General features: G+C 37.4%; 1 protein-coding gene across 10 annotated transcripts in view; it reads left to right on the top strand.

The window, feature by feature from the left end:
• Positions 1-19,589, top strand: part of PDLIM5 (PDZ and LIM domain 5) — a 235,916-nt gene that overhangs the window by 55,116 nt on the left and 161,211 nt on the right. For all 10 annotated transcript variants that reach the window (XM_040237832.1, XM_040237831.1, XM_040237830.1 and 7 more), the window contains exon 3: positions 17,673-17,824. In XM_040237832.1, coding sequence (XP_040093766.1) covers positions 17,673-17,824 — 152 coding nt within the window. The remainder of the gene's footprint in view (positions 1-17,672; positions 17,825-19,589) is intronic.

Below are 19,589 nucleotides of genomic sequence, written 5' to 3'. Positions count from 1 at the left end.
GGTGAAAAAGCTGGCTTAAAACTCAGCTTCAAAAAACTAAGATCATGACATCAGGTCCCATCATTTCATGGAAAATAGGTGGGGAAAAAATGGAAACAGTGACAGACTTTATTTTCTTGGATTCCAAAATTACAGTGGATGATGACTGCAGCCATGAAATTAAAAGATGCTTGCTCCTTGGAAGAAAAGCTATGACAAACCTAGGCAGTGTATTAAAAAGCAGAGACATTACTCTGCCGACAAAGGTATGTCTAGTCAAAGCAATGGTTTTTCCAGTAATCGTGAACGGATGTGAGAGTTGGACCATAAAGAAGGCTGAGCACCAGAGATTTGATGCTTTTGAACTGTGGTGTTGGAGAAGACTCTTGAGAGTCCCTTGGACTGCAAGGAGATCCAGCCAGTCCATTCTAAAGGAGATCAGTTCTGGGTGTCCTTTGGAAGGACTGATGCTAAAGCTGAATCTTCAATAACTTGACGCAAAGAGCCGACTCATTGGAAAAGACCCTGATGCTGGAAAAGATTGAGGACAAGAGGAGAAGGGGGCGACAGGGGATGAGATGGTTGGATGGCATCATCAACTCAGTGGACAACTCAATCAATGAACATAATGCTGCTGCTGCTAAGTCACTTCATTCGTGTCCGACTCTGCGCGACCCCATAGACAGCAGCCCACCAGGCTCCTCTGTTCCTTGGCTTCTCCAGGCAAGAATACTTGAGTGGGTTGCCATTTCCTTCTCCCTCAATAGACATGAGTTTGAGTAAACTCTGAGAGATGGTGAAGGGCAAGGGAGCTTGGAGTGCCACAGTCTATGGGGTTGCAGAGAGTGGGAGATGACTGAGCAACTGAACAGCAACCAAGACCATGTTACTACTTAAAAATAAGAAAACCCTAACAAACTGTGACTTTGTTGACTCAAAGTTGTGACATGGCCTTCTAAAATCTCACTGCTTTTATTTTTCTCAGCTCCTTGCTAAGCCTTCCACATTCTATTGAATTTCTCTTATAATTTTTTTTTGCTTTTGAATACTGGGTTATAGATTTATTCTTGCACATTTCTGTATCTTCACATTAAGAAAGAGCTTTTAAGTCTTCTTTCCACAATCCAGCATACTACTCTTCTTTCTACCTGTTTTTTTTTCAAACATTTATGAATTGGTATACACACTTATTAGGTCTATAAAAGGTTGCTGGAAACAAATATTCAGTCGGCTCTAAGAAATGGAGCTAGTGTTATTGATTCTTTTAAATTTTTATTGAAGTTTAGTTGATTTGCTATTTGTTAGTTTCAAGTGTACAGCAAAGTGAATCAGTTGTGCATATTCATATATCTACTCATTTTTAAATTTTTTCCCCCCATATAGGCCATTACAGAGTATTGAGCAGAGTTCCCTGTGCTATACAATAGGTCCTTATTAGTTATCTATTTTATATATAGTAGTGTGTATATGTTAATTCCAGTCTCCCAGTTTACCCCTGCCCCTTCCTTATCCCCTGGTAACCATAAGCTTGTTTTCTACACATTGATTCTTTTTTTATTTGAAGTATAGTTGACTTACAATGTTACATTAGTTTCAGTTGTACAGCATAGTGATTTGATATTTTTGTAAGTATTACATTAATACTTTAAAAGTTTGAGCAAGCTCTAGGAGTTGGCGAAAGACAGGGAAGCCTGGCATGCTGCAGCCCATGGGTCACAAAGAGTCAGGCACAACTGAGTGGCTGAACAACAGCAATAGCTTCACATACCATGCAAAGTTATGACAGTGTTATCATAAACTGTGTCCCCAATCCAATACATTACATCCCCCTGACTTATTTCTTTTATAACTGGTATTTTGTAGCTTTTAGTCACCATCAGCCATTTTGCCCATCTTCCTACTCTCATCCCCTCTTGCAGTGACTAGTTTATTCTCTGTATTTATGAGTCTGTTTCAGTCTTATTATATTTGTTCACTAGTTTTGTTTTTTAGATTCCACATATAAGTGAAAACATATGTACAGTATTTGGCTTTTTCTGTTTAACTTATTCACTTAGCACAGTACCCTCTTGGTTCATCCATGTTGTTGCAAATGGAAAGTAATAATCTATTTTATGTACACACACACACACACACACACACAAACACCCCACTTCTCCTCTATCTATTAATCTATCGATGGACATATTTTGGCTACTGTAAACAATGCTGCAATGAACATGGGGATGCATATATGTTTTCAAATCAGTGTTTTTATTTTCCTTGGAAAAATAGTCAAGAGTGGAATCACTGGATTGTGTAATAGTTATGTTCTTAATGTTTTGAGAAGCCTCCATACTGTTTTCCATTGTACGTTTGCCACTTTATTTCTGTTCCCACCAGCAGTGCATGAGGATTACCTTTTCTCCACATCCCCACTAATAATACCTGTCCTTCTCAAACTGCTCCAACAAATTGTTATTGACATTTTTTATGATTGTGGAGTGATTATCAGATGAAAATCAGAAAGAGTTCATTCATTTCATCAAATACCTAAAGTTTTAGATTTTGAGTGAAGAAAATAATTATAATTGTTTCAACAAGGTCTGGGTCATGTCTGTCAGTTTTTAGCATTTTTGTGTGTTTTATATGCTTTAAGGAGGAACATTTTTGGTTTGAGAATTGCTTTGGGTAGGGCAGAATGCCTAGTGTCTCTCCATCACTTGTTGCTTCCATACAAAATAAAACAACCAAAAACCCCACTTATTCAAAATATCTTTACTCTTGAAACTTTCTGTAACTCTTCAGAGAATTCTCAGTAAAAAATTGTTTCCATCCCATTGTTTTTTTGCTGGAACCATTTTTAGTCCATCAAGTGTGCCTTTCACTGAAGAATCTGTTGCAAGGAATATGTTTCTTACCTGTTTCCGAGTTATTAGACATCATATTTGAGCACGTTCTAGTTTAAGTCTATAATGTTGAATAGTGTTGCTGGGGAACTTAGTGAACTAGTTTACAGGTTTTTGCTCCTGGAGGAAGAGTTTTCTAACTCAAATAATATTATAACGTAGTGTGCTATTTTCCATCTTGCTTGGAAGTTGGGGACATGGCTTACAATAATTGTCAGTGAAGAATAACAACTAACCAGAGGGTTGCCAGATAGATTTTCTTGGAAATGTATTCTTAATGTTTAACTTTTTGAGTGGATATTTGCATATATGGAGATAATGTTAAGGCAAATGTGTTTTGGAAGAGATGGAAGAGCAAATGTTGCTTTTTTCATTTGCTATCTTTGTCATTTTGCATGTGGAATGGAAACTTTTGTAAACCTTGTAAAAAAAAAAGTGCCTAGCATAGTGCCTGGCATGTGGTGAATAGTCAATAAATGGTAGTCTTGTAAGTATTATGTTAATTACACATACTTTTAGCAGTTAATGATATAACTCTGTTACCTCCCCTTTCCTGTCCCCTCTCCTCCACATAGTTTCTCTCTGTCACACGCATCACACACACAAACACACACACACAGGCATGCATGCAGTATATCTTATGTCCTGGTATATATCATGTACTCACTATTTGCTGAAAGAATGGAATTTTTGTTAATTCTTGTTAATAATCTAACTCAAAGACTTTTAAGCAATATTTTGATCTTCTATCATTCAATAGAGGTAGTATTGATATTCTTGATTTATACAGGTTTTTAACCTCTACCTCCACCTTTCTAGATTTACCAGAAAATTCTTCCTTTCTTTAACAATAATGGCTCAGTCTTAATCCTTATCTTTAAGTGACGCTGGGCTCTTACTCTGAAGTCCTGATGGAGTATGCAGGAAACAGGTGAAGATGGCACGGCAGACAGTGTGCTTGAGGCGTATTCTACAGGCAGACCAGACCGTAGTCCCCTCCACTCGCTCTCTCCCACCTCTGTGCAGACTGCACCACTGGGAACAGTGACACTGCTTGCTAGACTTTCCCTGACTGCTGTCAACACCATGCCCCCTGCCAAGTTGCATGTTGCCCAGAGCTAAGATACAGATAGTATTCTAGTCACACTGGAACAAGAATCCTTCAGTGTTGCTCTAATTTCTTTTAGTTTAAAGAAGGAAAAAAAAAAAATAGTGGTGCTGACATGAGAGCATTTCCTTTCCATGTCTAGCTGCTGTTTGTGATCATGTGTTTGCTTTCTGTGGAGGGAATAAAACATCTAGGGTAAATCAGTGTTTTGTGACTACAGACCTGCTAGAAGTGATCTACCATCATATGGTGCTATCTCCATAAAAGCCAACTGTGCAAGCTGGATAACTGGACTAGAAAAATAAACCTGGGATGGTAGGAAAAGGCACAGGAGACCCATAAAGGGGTGTTGATGGCAGTTCTGACCTAGACAAAGTCCGATGGAAGGAAAGGATCCCCAGGATTTTTTGTTTCCCTCAACAAATCCCAAGAAGGGTAAATAAAATAATTTCATGTACAGAAATGTTAAATCCCTGGGTCTAAGCATTGATGACTCTTAGTTCTGAAAGGCTACAACTGCACAAAGGAAGCTGAGATTGCACTTTCAGAGATGGAAATGGGGTGAAGACTTACTCATCTTCTTTAAGGGATGAGATAAAGTGCATGGTAGAAAAAGCCCAGAAAGGAACCAGGAGTTGACAGGCATGGATTTCTTGGAAACAGCACGGTATCCAGGAGTGACAGTTGTAAATGTAAGCAGTCTTCTAAGAAGACCCATATGAGTGGATGTGGAAGCAACTTGTGGGCTTCAATTCTTCTGAAGTTATTTATTGTCACATACTGTTCCATCTGTTGTATGCCTGACATTTGATTAGTTTATCTGCATGTTTATCTGTTGATTTTCTCTTTCTCTTTGACTGAAGTGAAGTTCCATGAGGGCAAGGACTCGTTTTGTTTGTTGTATCACCATGTCTAGAATAGCCTGGCACATGGTAGATACCTGGCAAGTATTTGTTAAATGATGGAATAAATGAGTATTTGCTTTCCCCATTAATCTAATAATTTATTCTTGTTGTCGTTAGCATCTACTCCATACGTCCTCACTCAGTAGATGTATGATGAATGAATGAAGGCATAATTCAGCATTAAATGCCAGAGGGCTCAACTGCTACCAGTGGGAAGAAGATTCTTGTTGAGACTAACTCATTCGAAAAGAAAAACTCATTTGGGATCTGAAAAAGTAGATAAAACTAGATTCTCTTCTCTCCTAATTAGCTCCAAAATCGAGCCTTTTGAGTTTTTGTTGTTGACACAGTTTCAGGTTTTTGAAAAGCACCCATGTTTGTCAATTTAGTGTTTTATAGTAGAGAAATAAGAGTAAAGAATAATATGTATGAAGTAATTGGAGAAAAACACAAAATTTATTTTAGTGCCTGAGTAATGGATACTAATTGTAATGACTTTAGACTAATGAGAGGTTGTAAAGTCTTTGTAAATATTTATTATGGTTTATAGGTGAAAGGGACCCTAGATCATTTGATCCAACTCTCTTTACAGCTGAGCAGAATGAGGCCAGAGGGGTAAGTGATTTGCCAAAGGTCACAGGGTTTGTTAGTAGTAGAACTAGAATTACCCTCAGGTTTCTTTTACAAAACTAAGGATTGCAAGGGTGTGGATAATGGACACTATCATACAAAGTTTGCAGAATTGTAAATGTCTGCAAATATTCTTGCTGCCAGTCTAGAGTCATGGATCAAACATTTTAATGTGCATGCTGCTGCTGCTGCTGCTAAGTCGCTTCAGTCGTGTCCGACTCTGTGCGACCCCATAGATGGCAGCCCACCAAGCTCCCCCGTCCCTGGGATTCTCCAGGCAAGAACACTGGAGTGGGCTGCCATTTCCTTCTCCAGTGTATGAAAGTGAAAAGTGAAAGGGAAGTTGCTCAGTCGTGTCTGACTCTTCGAGACGCCATGGACTGCAGCCTACCAGGCTCCTCCATCCATGGGATTTTCCAGGCAAGAGTACTGGAGTGGGGTGCCATTGCCTTCTCCATTAATGTGCATACCTTTTTAGAAATAATTCCTAAAGAAAAAGTCAGATAAATGTGCCAAAATAAAGGTAACAGTATTATTCATCACTTTAACATGAGCCCCCAAAGTAGAAATAGGTTGAATTATTAAATAATAGCCTATTTACAAAATACCTTTCATTTCCTGTGTGGTGACTCATCAGATGTTTATTGTGTATTACGTTTAAGTCTTGGTACGATGAACTTGAAATAAAAGATATAGTCCTTGCCTAGAAGGAGCATCCTTGCTGATCTGCTCACCTGCCAACTGTCAGTTATAGACTGAAATGAAATAAGGTTAGAAATGAAGAGTAAGTAGCTAGGAACTGTCATAGTTGGACAGAGCAATTTTATATCTGTTGAGTTAGATGATAAATAATTTTGTCTTTTATTTTGAGTGACTTCTGTTGAGTTTGTTTTTTAAGTACTTTATTGTAGATTACAGAAGAATTGGTAAAGGCAAATGTGTTTGGGAGGGGACTTCCCCATAGGTGGTGTCCTCCACCACAGATGGTTCGAGGAGCACTGCTTTCTGGAGAGCTGCATACAGGTGGGAAAAGTGAAATAATAGAAACCAGTAGATGAGGGGAAGGGCCATGCCTGTTCTCAGAATTCAGAATTGGAAGGTAGTGCCTCATTGAAATAGACCCTTATTAAATGCTAGTGATTTATGCTATGAAGATTTTAAAAGTTTAAAAGCGAGTCCTCATTTTTTTAAGCTACACTTACCTGCCATTTAGACTTCCCTGGTGGCTCAGGCAGTAAAGAATCCGAGTGCAAAGAGGGAGACCTGGGTTTGATCCCTGGGTCAGGAAAATCCCCTGGAAAAGGGAATGGCAACCCACTCCAGGATGCATGTCTGGGAAATCCCCATGGACAAAGGAGACTGGCGGACTACAGTCCATGGGATCTCAAGAGTCGGACCCGACGGAGTGACTAACTCTTTAACTTACCTGCCATTAGCACATGAAATCATGATTTTGCACCACTTGCATAAATATTAATAATTCTGTTCTGAGTTATTGAATTTTCTTGATGCTGACAGATTTTTTTTGTTTTGTTTTGAAACATGTTTAGTTTGTGGGTTTTGAAAGCTTGTGATTTGTTTCCCCTGTCATTGAAATATGTTAACTCTGGTGGTTTAGGAACCACACTTTGAGAAACACTGTTCTAAGGTTTCATTAAATCATTAGTTCTTAACATTTGGTCTTAGTTGCCTTTGAGAATTTGGGGAACACCGTGGACCAATCTCAGTGGAAAATACATGTATACTTACACACAGTTTGCATACAATTTTGAGGGGGGATTCATCTCATCATTGAAAAGAACCTTATGAGAAGGGAGGGTTGAAATGTGTGAATTTCAGTTAATCTGTTCTCAGGTAAACTTAGAGTTGACTAAAATGGTTTTGAACCTTTATAGCTCTCTGTGCCATTTCTTATCGTGTTCCTTATTATTGTAGAGTGGACTACATAGAAACATTAATTTCTCTGTAAGTAACAAATTTGTTTGATTTTGAGATGTTTGTGGCTGTACTGTTTTTTAACAAACCACCATGCTTTTCACATTTCTGGTAGAATTATATTCGCACGTTAACTACAAAGCGCAGGACTTTTAAAAATACATATGGATTAACTGTAAAATGAAAATGCTTTGGGTATATTAATAGTGAATTACAGTTTAAGAAGGCATGTGTCTGTTTTGTTAGGTCACTCTGTAGACAATAATAAAGATATTATTTCAATTAGGAAGGAATCATTGTGGACATACATTTAGACTGCTAAAACAAACATGTTTGAACTAGGTGGCTCAGTGGCTACAAGGAAAGAGGCGTAATCACTTCCTTTCTTCCGTTTGGTTTTGTAAGGCATAATGACACATACTTTGAGGTATTCTCTTCATTGCTACCATATAAGGTGGATTCTCAGACTTTTGGGTAAAATTGATTACAGTTTGACTCATAAGCCAAAATAGAGTCCATGGTTAAAATAACCAGTGCTCACAGAGTCAGGATTTTATAGACTTTAAGAGAGACATCAGTGATTGCTTGCTTTATTTCTAACCTGCAAAAAGCAAAATCATTTTATTGCAAACAAAAGATGTTAAAGTGGGGTATGTTCATATTACACGTTCAGGCTGGAGATTGACATTTTGTATGTTGTTGAGTTGCATTTGTAGGCTGGTTGTGGTGCCAACACTGTAACAATAAACAGTGCAAGACAGAACATCTTTGAGTGCTGAGTAATGTAGAGCAGATTAGCAAGACTGGAGTGGTAGTGAATAAACTGGGATTTGAAAAAAAAAAAAGAGTACTTCTCAAATGTTCTGCTCACTTGAGTGGCTGAAAACTCAGACCATTTTTGTTTATTTGTGATATTTCTTGGTGATTGAGTAGCATTCGTAATTTGGCAGGAAGGCAAGTTCTGCGAATTCTCATTTGGAGTTGTGTTCATTCAGTCTTAGGTTTTTATGGGGTATGGTAGTGTAAAGAATCACATTCTCAGTATTCTGGAAAGCATGTGGGAGATAAATACCTGGGTAGTTTCAACCATAGGTTTCCATCTGCATTCAGATTATTTATTCTACAGTTGGTACTACCAGAAAATAGATTTTAAAGCAAACTTAAATATTGTCCACTAATTAGGTATTTTTTTAAAATGAGATTTTTCTCTATGCTTTCTTCTGTCTCATGAAGATCCTTTGGTCAGATTGATATAATTTTTTTCTTAGTATATGTATTTCTCTGAATTTTGGTAATGGCACTTAGAAAAACAATAGCTTTTATTTTCCCAGGATTTAGTTCCCATGGCTTTTGGACATGGGAAATTTCTGTTAGTGTTTCTTTCTCTAGCTGTCATATTTATGTTCCTTTTTAACATTTACTAGCCTGATGGCATTCCTGTCATACCCATGGTTTTAAGGTCACATATTTCCAAACATTCCATATTTGTTGAAAATATGCAGAAGGTTGAAATTGGCACATTGGCGATAACTCATTAGATAGGTACCTGTTTCCTACTTGTTACCTGTAGCATGTAATAGGATCAATACTAAAGTAAATTTCTTTTGAACCAGCACAAATTGTTATCAGTAAGCAACTGACTTATGTTATTTGTACTGTAAAATGATCTTTGTAATATTCTTGGGCACATATATTTTCAAAAAGTCATTTTTATTGCTGGCACTTACTTTCTGAGGTTTGTAACTACTGACTTATTTTCAAGGGAAGACAAGTAAGAGATTATTTTGTATATATTGAAAATTCCCTATGATTTGGAAGGGTACTTTTCATTAGAGAATTCTAAGGTAGTACTGGAGTCACTGCTGTAGTTATACATTTTGCCTTTTTATGAAAAATCTTTGTGCAATGGAACAGCTGTATTAAATGAGCATTTTGTAGAGAAATCTTAGGTAGTTAGATTTATTTAAAATGTTACTGGCCATGTTGGCTTCTAATTTTTAAAAATGAAAGCTCTATAATGCTTTCTTTGTTTTGTTTGTTTTTTTTACTAAGAATTCAATGATTGGTTTGTTTCTATGATATACTCTTAAGAGGTGATAGCTATGGGGAAGGATTAGTTTAACAGGTATGCCTATAATGCCTAAGAATCCCAAGTAGTTTACTGCTTTGTGGATAAAACAGGTTTCTCTTCAGTGTATCTTGGAGGTTCTCATCTAAGTGATATGCTCTCTTGAGATAATATTTAATTTTGATGTGCTTTTCTAAGGGTGTGGTGCTACTTTCTTCTTCTGTTAAAAGAAGAAATACTGTTGGAACTACAAATTTGTATAGAGGCTAAGCATTTGGGAAAAGTTTAGTTGTAAATTTTACTTGAGTCCAGTAAAGTTAATGACACGTTTAATGGCATACATAAATATTACCCTGAGTTAATTGGCTCTGCATCATAGCTATTAATTATAGTCGTGTAGGTTATTTTATCATAATTGTTCAAATCAAAGTATAAGACCTTCTTGCTCTTTAATTAATTACTATTTTGCTGTTGTATTCAATTTGCATATTATTTTGTACAAATGCAGTGATGTACAACACACTCAGAGAGAAGGCCTGGACCCCAAACCTGGGACATCTCATAACTTTCTTCATTCATGTCCTTGGTTCTTTGTTCTGCCTTCTGCCCAGTGCCCTCCCTTGTTATGTGTTCTTCTGTTTGCTTTCCTTCCTGTCCTTCCCTGACCCCTAACTCAGGATTTCTTCACCAATATCACCTTATTGATTCTTGTTCTTTGGCCTTTTGGTACAGTGCCAGACTGTCCTGGGTGCTGATCATGAGGCCACCATCCTGTGGGAATAGAGTTTGAAAAATTCAGACTTGAATAGTAGGAAGCAAGCAGGGAGGGCCTGTGAGCTGGGGTTCTGATTCGGGATTTTACCAAGCTCTTTGGCTAAGTGAAGAGAAAATTTAGGCTTAGAGAAGCAGAGGGAAGAGAAGAGGGGTGTTTGGTCTTCCTTTAAGTAGGAAAGGGAAAAATAAGCCTGACTGATCAGCTTGAAAAGTTGTCTTCTCTGCCCTGTAGGTCCTTGAAGTAGGTGTCCCGCACATGTGAATTGATGGCATATTATGATAATGGCAGTGAGCATTTACTGTGCCTGCTGTGTACTGTGTGTGTGTGTTAGTCGCTCAGCTGTGTCTGACTCTTTGCCACCCCACGGACTGTAGCCCAGCAGGCTTCTCTGTCCATGAATTCTCCAGGCAAGAATACTGGGGTGGGTAGCCATTCTCTTCGCCAGGGGATCCTCTCGACCCAGGAATCGAATCTTCATCTCCTGTATCACAGGCAGATTCTTTACCATCTTAGCCACCAGGGAAACCCATGTGCTGTGCTGGTGCTTCATTTAATCTGCTCAGTAGCTCTGTGAGCAAAGTGAAATCCTAGTCCCCGTTTTCAGGAAGAAATATCTGAAGCCTAGAGAAGCCTGGTAAACTCATGGTGCACACTTAATAGAGGACCCAGCATAGTATGAACTCATGTTTGCTTAACTTCAGAATCTTTTCCTGAAACTGTGTTCTTGCTGTGGAGTTCTCTTTTCCCATCCGCTGAGCAGAGTAAAACCACCTAATAGTGGTGAGGGATGATGATGGGTCTCCCAGGATCCTTCACTTATTGTTGGTGCTCAGTACATAGTTTCATTTACTTTTTCTGGGTCATCTCTTTCTTAGGATAGAAAGAGACTATGTAAGAGGAGCTATCCCTCTAAAACAGCTGAAGAAAATTTACTTTTGGGTATTTTCCAGTCACAGCAAGATGAGGGAAGCCCAAGTCTGTGATGCCATTTTCTCTTATATCTTCCTCCCCATATCACACACACATGGGTGCACATGAACACACAGACACACAGTGACATATACACACACAGTCTATCCATCTGCTTACTGAAGACTGGGCTATCTTTCAAGAGAGGACTTCTTATAATCCATAATTAAAAAGGTTAAAGTGTAGCCCTAGGGCTGAGGTTTAGATCCAAGTGTAGGTGATTAATATTAGATCCTTTCTTATCTGAGTTAACGGGGAAGCTCAGTAAAGACCCCATTCTCTCTTGAAGAACAGGTAGTTATCCTGCTTTCTGCATCAGGAAACTGAAGCTCAGAGGTTGTTCCAACATCTGCAACCATGTCTGCTTACAACTTAAGTGAGACCACAAAGCAGTGTTTTTAAAGAAGCATACAGCTATGATTAAGTTTATGGAAAATTGGACAACAGTACTGAAAAATGTATTTAAAGATCAAAAGAGAAGCATTTGTTTGTGATTAATTTGATTTATTCTGGACTGGACCCAGGAGCCTCCCTTGACTGCTTCCTTCCTTGTGCATTTATGAAATACACACATACTTATAGCTGTCCTATGATATGGACAAGATTTATTGGTGACAGAAAGTTGTTACTGACTGCCTCGAACAAATGCAAACTATTTAGACTTGCCACAACAAAGAAGAAATGAGCTATGCAAATAACAAGTGACCTTGTAGTCTTTTCTTAGCTGCTCACAATTTATAATAGTGATACATCCTACCCAATTAAGGGGGAAATTTCATCTCTCCATTGAGTGGCTGCCTTGAGGAAGTAGTTCTGGGGATAAATTAAAGGTCATGGGAGTTTTCAGTGAGATGCCATCTTTAACAAGTTTTACATTTGTTCCTGTGCATTGGGCCTTTTCTATTGGCATTAGTTTAGGCTCTTTCTGCTCTTTAGTTTAGTGAGTAGAAAGCCTAAATATTGAATAATAAAGATGGTTAGAGATTTAGAAAATACATTCATGTCAGAAACTCTATATTACTAAGCTCAAAAAATGGGGCTTCCCTGGTGGCTCAGAGGTTAAAGTGTCTGCCTGCAATGCTGCAGACTGGGGTTCGATCCCTGGGTCGGGAAGATCCCCTGGAGAAGGAAATGGCAACCCACTCCAGTACTCTTGCCTGGAGAATCCCATGAAGGGAGGAGCCTGGTAGGCTACAGTCCATGGGGTCGCAAAGAGTCAGACACGACTGAGTGACTTCACTTCACTTTAAGCTAAAACTGTAGGCAAAAAGGAGTTTGACAGTTTAAATAACATGAAAAGTACAGATGGCAGTGGACATTTGTTTACATTTCTGACAATTGAGAAAGGTTTGAGATTAAATACAATTAAATTCTTTCTAAGCTGAAACTCCATGACTTTGGCCACCTGATATGAAGTGTCGACTCATTGGAAAATTTCCTGATGCTGGAAAAGATTGATAACAAGAGAAGGGAGCGGCAGAGGATGAAATGAATGGATGGCATCACTGACTCAATAGACATGAGTTTGAACAAACTCCAGAAAATAGTGAACAGGGAAGCCTAGTGTACCGCAGTCCATGGGGTCACAAAGAGTTGGACACAGCTTAGCGACTGTATAACAACAGCACTTAAAGTTACTAAGGGGAGTTGTGACATCTCTTTGGAAATTCTAGGGAAAATATATTAGCTATGTATCCGAAATGTGTTTACTTGATTCTGTTGGAAATGTAGTTTGATTTTTGACTTTTCTCAGCTTGGCTCAGCCTAATGTTCAACTGAAGATTCTCATTTTCAGATCAAAATTATTTTTTTCTCTTTGATGAATTAAGTATATTTCATCAGAATTTAGCATATTAATCTGATGGATGGATTTATTGATTCCTTATTTACTATGATTTGATCAGATATTTTTCTAATACATACAATATTCAAGGCTCTTGAGAAGACATAGTGTAAAATATGATCCCTGAGGAGCTTGTTTTGAAGTTGTAAACAGGTTGACTACAGAATATAAATTGCTTGTATATCAGGCATCAACTTTATTCTCCATTGTAGGAAGCAGAAAATATTTGCAGCCTTTTCACCCTCATTTTATAAATAGTTAACATGATGGAACTCTTCAATGTGAGATGGTAGTTGGGCCACCATTATGGAAATAAGATGAAGGCAATGACACGGAATTTGGAGAGTTTGGCAGTAGGGAGGTCTTTAGAAAACTCTTGCTTTAGGCAGCAGGCAAGATCAAGGTGACAGACGACCAGGGTGTATGGTCTGGCATGAGAGGGGACAGGAAGAATCAACAAAATTTAGCAATTTCCCTGGATGTGGTACCCAAGGAAAAGGCAGAATTCACAAGGGCTATACGATTTCTGTGCCACATGTTTTAAAAAGAAGGGTGGCTGAGTAAAAGCAGTCCTAAAAAGATAGGTAATTCTGAGACACTGGATCTGAACATCTTGAGATCATAGCATCTCAGAATCTAGTAGGCTGCTGGATCAAAGGAGTGAGAAAAATATTATCCAGTGTGTGACATTTGATTAAATTATTTACTTAATTGTTCATTACCTTTATATTACTATTGGACTGGGGATATTTAAATTGCCTTTGTTGGGTACATTTTGAGCAGAGGCTCATAGGTTTCAGTCTTTCTTTTTTAAGGCTACATCTTATGTTAGGAATTGTGAAGTAGGTAATTTAGCTATGTTCAATTTGTGGTTAAAAAAATTTTTTTTTTATGCTTACTCTTCTTGGTTAAAACAATCTAGGGTAAATAATGTAAACATCATTTTGTTTCCGTAATTTTGCCTCTTTATCAGGATTCAAATTTCAGTTCATTTATTTTAGTAGGGAATAGATGTTCCTTTGTCCTACCAACAAAATTGTCCAGATGTGACCTTTGTTTTAGGATTAGAGTCATACCTTTGTACAGATAGTTTACAGATGGATAACCGTTTAAGACTGGAAGGAACCGTATAAGGCCTTTAACATCGCCTAGTACAGCCTCCACATTTCTTGGTTTAGTCATCTGACATCAAGAGAAAATAATAACAGATAACATTTATTAAGCTATTATCTCACATAATCTTTATAAAACCCTACAAGTAAGTCCCATGGAAAGCAGTGGCATCGCTATTATAGCTTTAGGAATTGTTTTCTTGGAAATGTCCTTCATAATTTAAACAGTTTAGTTCTGTGCAGGAGAGAGTAACAGTATTTGTTATTTAATTAAATAATTGATATTTATAATTAATAAAAATACTGAGTATTAAAAGACATTTCACACCTATTATTCAATACAGTAAAGCTGTAGTATTTAATTTAGGTATTATTATTTTTAAAGACTTTTTCTTACTCTTGACACATACATATTTTAATAAATGTTTCTGTCTATACAATATTTTAAAATATACTTAATAAAATTCTATCTTAATTTTTTTCTTCTTGATCCTGTGATCCTGGAATTCAAATTAGATTCATATAATTTTTATTGAATTTTGGTATTACTTTGTCAGTCATATAGTATATAATAAAATGTGTGTCTGTATGTATGTATGTACATATATATACATGTGTATGTAATATAGCTATGTTGATAAATTAGATATGTGTTAAATTTTAATGTTTTACTACTCTGGAAATTTTATTTCTTTATTGTTTGCATTTCATTAATTTTTGTTACCTTTAAATATCTGGACAACTGAGGAGGTGTTTGTTTACATTAGTACAGTGGTGAAAACAAAATCACTATAGTTGACCCTTGAACTCTTAGAGATTAAGGGCATTGACCCTCTGTGAAATTGAAAATCTGCCTGTAATTTATAGTCTGTTCTCTGTATATACAGTTTGGTTCCTCTGTATCTATGGTTCTGCATCCCTGGATTCAACCAGCCATGGATTGTGTAGTACTGTTGTATTCTCTATTGAAAAAAATCCTCATATAAGTGGACCCATGCAGTTCAAACTCATGTTGATCAACTGTCAACTCTATGTACTACATTTATATTATAATAGAGAATATTTCATTGAAAGGCTTGAAATCTTTTTTTATACTTTGTATCTATTGGATTTTAGATGTGTGCTCTGTGTGGTGCAGTCATGTCCCGTCTTTGAGACTCCATGGGCTATAACCTGCCAGGCTCCTCTGTCCATGGAATTCTGCAGGCAAGAATACTGGCGTGGGTTGCCATTTCCTACTCTAGGGGATTTTCCAGACCCAGGGATCGAACCTGAGTCTCTTATATCAACTCCTGCATTGGCAGGCAGTTTCTTTGCCACTAGCGCCATCTGGGAAGCCTAGACTTTACATATCCTGGCTCAAATAGATATTTTTTCTCACTAATTTCAAGAACTTTGTCCATCATTTGATAGTTATACGTTAAATGAAATAGATTTCAAATTGAAAATTTTAGTTCTTCCTGACGTCACAATTTATAACAAACGATAGATTTTGCCCATGTTAGATGACAAATGGCATCCATTCATTCAGCATGTATTTTATGAAGGTCTGTAGTGTCAGGCACACTTCTAGCTTTAGGACAGTGGGAGAGAAACACAGGCATGGGCCTGCCCGGATGGATCTAATAGTCAATACTGTTTCCTTGATTTTAGATCCAAATAGTTGTTCTTGTACACTAGGATTTATCTGCCTTGATCATTATTTTTAAGGAAAGAATTAGAGAATTGATGGTAATCAAAACCTACGGAACATACAGTATTCATTTGTATTATTGCTTTGCTTCCAAATTATGAATTCCAGTACTCAGCCATTGTTCAGTTTGCTGAGAGATGTTTTTCTTTGACTCGAATAGTAATTTTAGAAAAATGTGCTCTAAAACACTTAGTTTTTAAAAAGTTGTGGTAAAATATACTTATCATAAAAGACATTTTAGCCATTTTTAAAGTGCACAATTCATTATTTGCTTTTACAGTGTTGTGTTTGTAAAGAACCCACCTACTAATGCAGGAAATGTAAGAGATGTGGGTTCAATCCCTGGGTTGGGAAGATCCTCTGGAGGAGGGCATGGCAACCCAGTGCAGTATTCTTGCCTGGAGAATCCCGTGGACAGAGGAGCCTGGGGGGCTATAGTCCATAGGGTTGCACAGAGTTGGACACGACTGAGCGACTTAGCACCGCAGCACTCCACTAACCAGTGTTTCGCAGCCATCACCACTATTCATTTCCAGAATTTTTGTTCATCCCAAATAGAAACTCTGCTTAAGATCTTTACTTCTAATTTTTAGAGAAAGTGGGCTTCCCTGGTGGCTCAGTGGTAAAGAATCCGCCTGTCAGACAGATGTAGGTTCTATCCCTGGGTCAGAAAGATTCCTTGGAGAAGGAAATAGCAACCCACTCCAGTAGTCTTGCCTGGTAACTCCCACGGGCAGAAGAGCCTGGCAGGCTATAGTCCGTGAGGTCACAAAGAGTCAGATATGATATAGGGACTAAACAACAACAGTATCAGAGAAATTACAACACCAACATTAGAGAAATACTGCTTATTTTCTTCCTTTTTCGGGTCTAGTCTCAAGAATATGAGTTCTTCCAGCAACCCATATTTAGTGCTATCTACTTGTATTTAACTGAATTCTGAGCTTGTCATTTTAATTAGAATGGTTCCTTTTGATTTGTACTTGTTCTTTATTTCTGAGTATCTATTAAAAATGCATCATCCTCCGTTTTACTGTCATTTTATATTTGTTTGCTCCTTTTGGAGCAATGAAATAGATTTGCATGAAGTTTGAAGAAGATCAAACTAAATGTAAACATGTATAATGTTTTGTAAAGAAGGGAAGAAAGATTGGGAATTAAAGACTGTGGTACACGATAGTCTAACAGTCTCAGACACAACTGGTTTTCTTCCCTTCCTGCTAAATGCCTGGAACAAGAAGCCTGTCCAGCATAAAAGATATTTGGGCCTGTGATCTAAGAGTTCAGTCCCTCAAACACTGGTCACAAGTTGGACTCAACAGGAAGGATTGTTCAGTACGTCCTCCATCTGTATTAATCTTTGTGCTGAAACAAAAATACAGCTGTTTAAAAGAGTTTTAAAAATTATTTCTGAAAGAGTATTAAATACCCTATTCAGATTACTTTTTTCCCCCTAAAATGTAGTTTCCTTGGCTACTTCTCTTCCTCATTTGTAACAATCACACACTCCTGTTACACAATAAAGAAATGGAGAAATTACCAAAGACTCTCAGACAATTATTTTAGAGTTTTAGACAGCAAATAAAAATTTGAGAAAATAAGTATGAAAGTCATTTGAATTTTTACTTTACTTGTTAAGTAAGAAAATTTGTATTACTTTGTCTAGTAGTATATGAGTATATTTTTCTTTTGATATGACAACAGCATAATTTTCATCTGTGTTTATTTTTAAAGAATGACAGTCCTAATGAAATATATTTTTTACAGCTAAAAGATGGTGGAAAAGCATCCCAGGCAAACGTAAGAATAGGCGATGTGGTTCTCAGCATTGATGGAATAAGTGCCCATGGCATGACTCATCTGGAAGCCCAGAACAAGATTAAGGGTTGTACAGGCTCTTTGAATATGACTCTGCAAAGGTAAATTTTTTTCATTTGGTTCTGATAGAGAAAACAACACTGACGAATGTGTTTTCGTGTGTCTGATTCATGTTGTTAAGTAAGAAGCAGTTTCTATTGCCGTTGTTTCAGGGAAATAAATAAGAAATAGAATGATTTTTAAATTGGGTATTGAGCAGTATGAGAACTGGTGAAAGCTTTGGTTATAAGCCATGTATTTGCATACTTATAACTATTGTGTGTATAGTTTCAGAGAGTTTAAGAATTTCTGCAATTTCTCAGTAGAATGCAACCTAAGGATTCTTGTTATAGGGTAAAACTCTTGACCTTAATATTCTAGGCAGTGTGTTAGAAGATATTTTAAAAAAATATTTGGCTCTTCTTTTACCATAAGTATTTTTTTTGCCTTTTTACCCCTGGATAGAAAAATATAATTTTAATATATTTATTTGAGATCCAAATTTTCTGAACTTAGTTTGGCTTCAATTTTAAAATAGCTAAACATCTTGTTGATGGTATTATATCAGGTCTTTTCAGCATCCCAACATTTGAACTGTATTGAGATCACCTGAATTGCTTCTTAAAAATACTGCTAGGAAACTTGTACAGCCACTATGGAGAACAGTGTGGAGATTTCTTAAAAAACTGAAAATAGAACTGCCATACGACCCAGTAATCCCACTGCTGGGCATACGCACTGAGGAAACCAGAATTGAAAGAAACACGTGTACCCCAGTGTTCATCACAGCACTGTTTACGATAGCCAGGACATGGAAGCAACCTAGATGTCCGTTGGCAGATGAGTGGATAAGAAAGCTGTGGTACATATACACAGTGGAGTATTACTCAGCAATTAAAAAGAATGCATTTGAATCAGTTCTAATGAGGTGGATGAAACTGGCCTATTATACAGAGTGAAGTAAGTCAGAAAGAAAAACACCAATACAGTATATTAATGCATACATATGGAATTTAGAAAGATGGTAATGATGATCTTATATGTAAGACAGCAGAAGAGACACGGATGTAAGAATAGATTTTTAGACTCTGTGGGAGAAGGCGAGAGTGGGATGATTTGAGAGAATAGCATTGAAACATGTATATTATCATATGTGAAATAGATCGCAGTCCAGGTTCAATGCATGAGACAGGGTGCCCAGGGCTGGTGCACTGGGATGACCCTGAGGGATGTGATGGGGAGGGAAGTGGGCGGGGGGTTCAGGATGGGGAATTCATGTACACCCATGGCTGATTCATGTGAATGTATGGCAAAAACCACCACAATATTGTAAAGTAATTAGCCTCCAATTAAAATAAATAAGTAAAAAAGAAAAAAAGATACTGCTAGAAATCAGACTATCTGGAAGTAAGGACCAAGAATTATATATTAACCAGTTTTCTATGATTATTATGAAATACAAAGTTGGAACCACTTCAGTGTCTTGGGTTGAGGGGAAAGTAGGGGAAAAAGAGAGAATAGGAGGGTTCTTGAATGATGGCTGTGAAGCTGTAGATTTATAAGGAAGGTAGCTGCTGTTTACCAGGTGGTCATGAAGGGTTTTAAGCAAGTCTTGCTTTTGATAATTATATTAATGGAAAGGTTCTCTGTTCTATAAAATTTGGAAAATGCCGTTTCCCCCCAAGACATCTCACGTCGTTGTCGTCGTTTAGTCGGTAAGTCATGTGCAACCCTCTTGTGACCCCATGGACTGTGCCCAGCAGGCTACCCTGTCCATGGAATTTCCCACGCAGAAATACTGGAGTGGGTTGCCATTTCCTTCTCCAG

The sequence above is a fragment of the Oryx dammah genome, unplaced genomic scaffold (genome assembly GCF_014754425.2).
Source record: "Oryx dammah isolate SB20612 unplaced genomic scaffold, SCBI_Odam_1.1 HiC_scaffold_3, whole genome shotgun sequence".
NCBI classification, from domain to species: Eukaryota; Metazoa; Chordata; class Mammalia; order Artiodactyla; family Bovidae; genus Oryx; species Oryx dammah.
The sequence above is the reverse complement of the archived record's forward strand: the minus strand, read 5'-3'. Positions and strand labels throughout refer to the sequence as shown.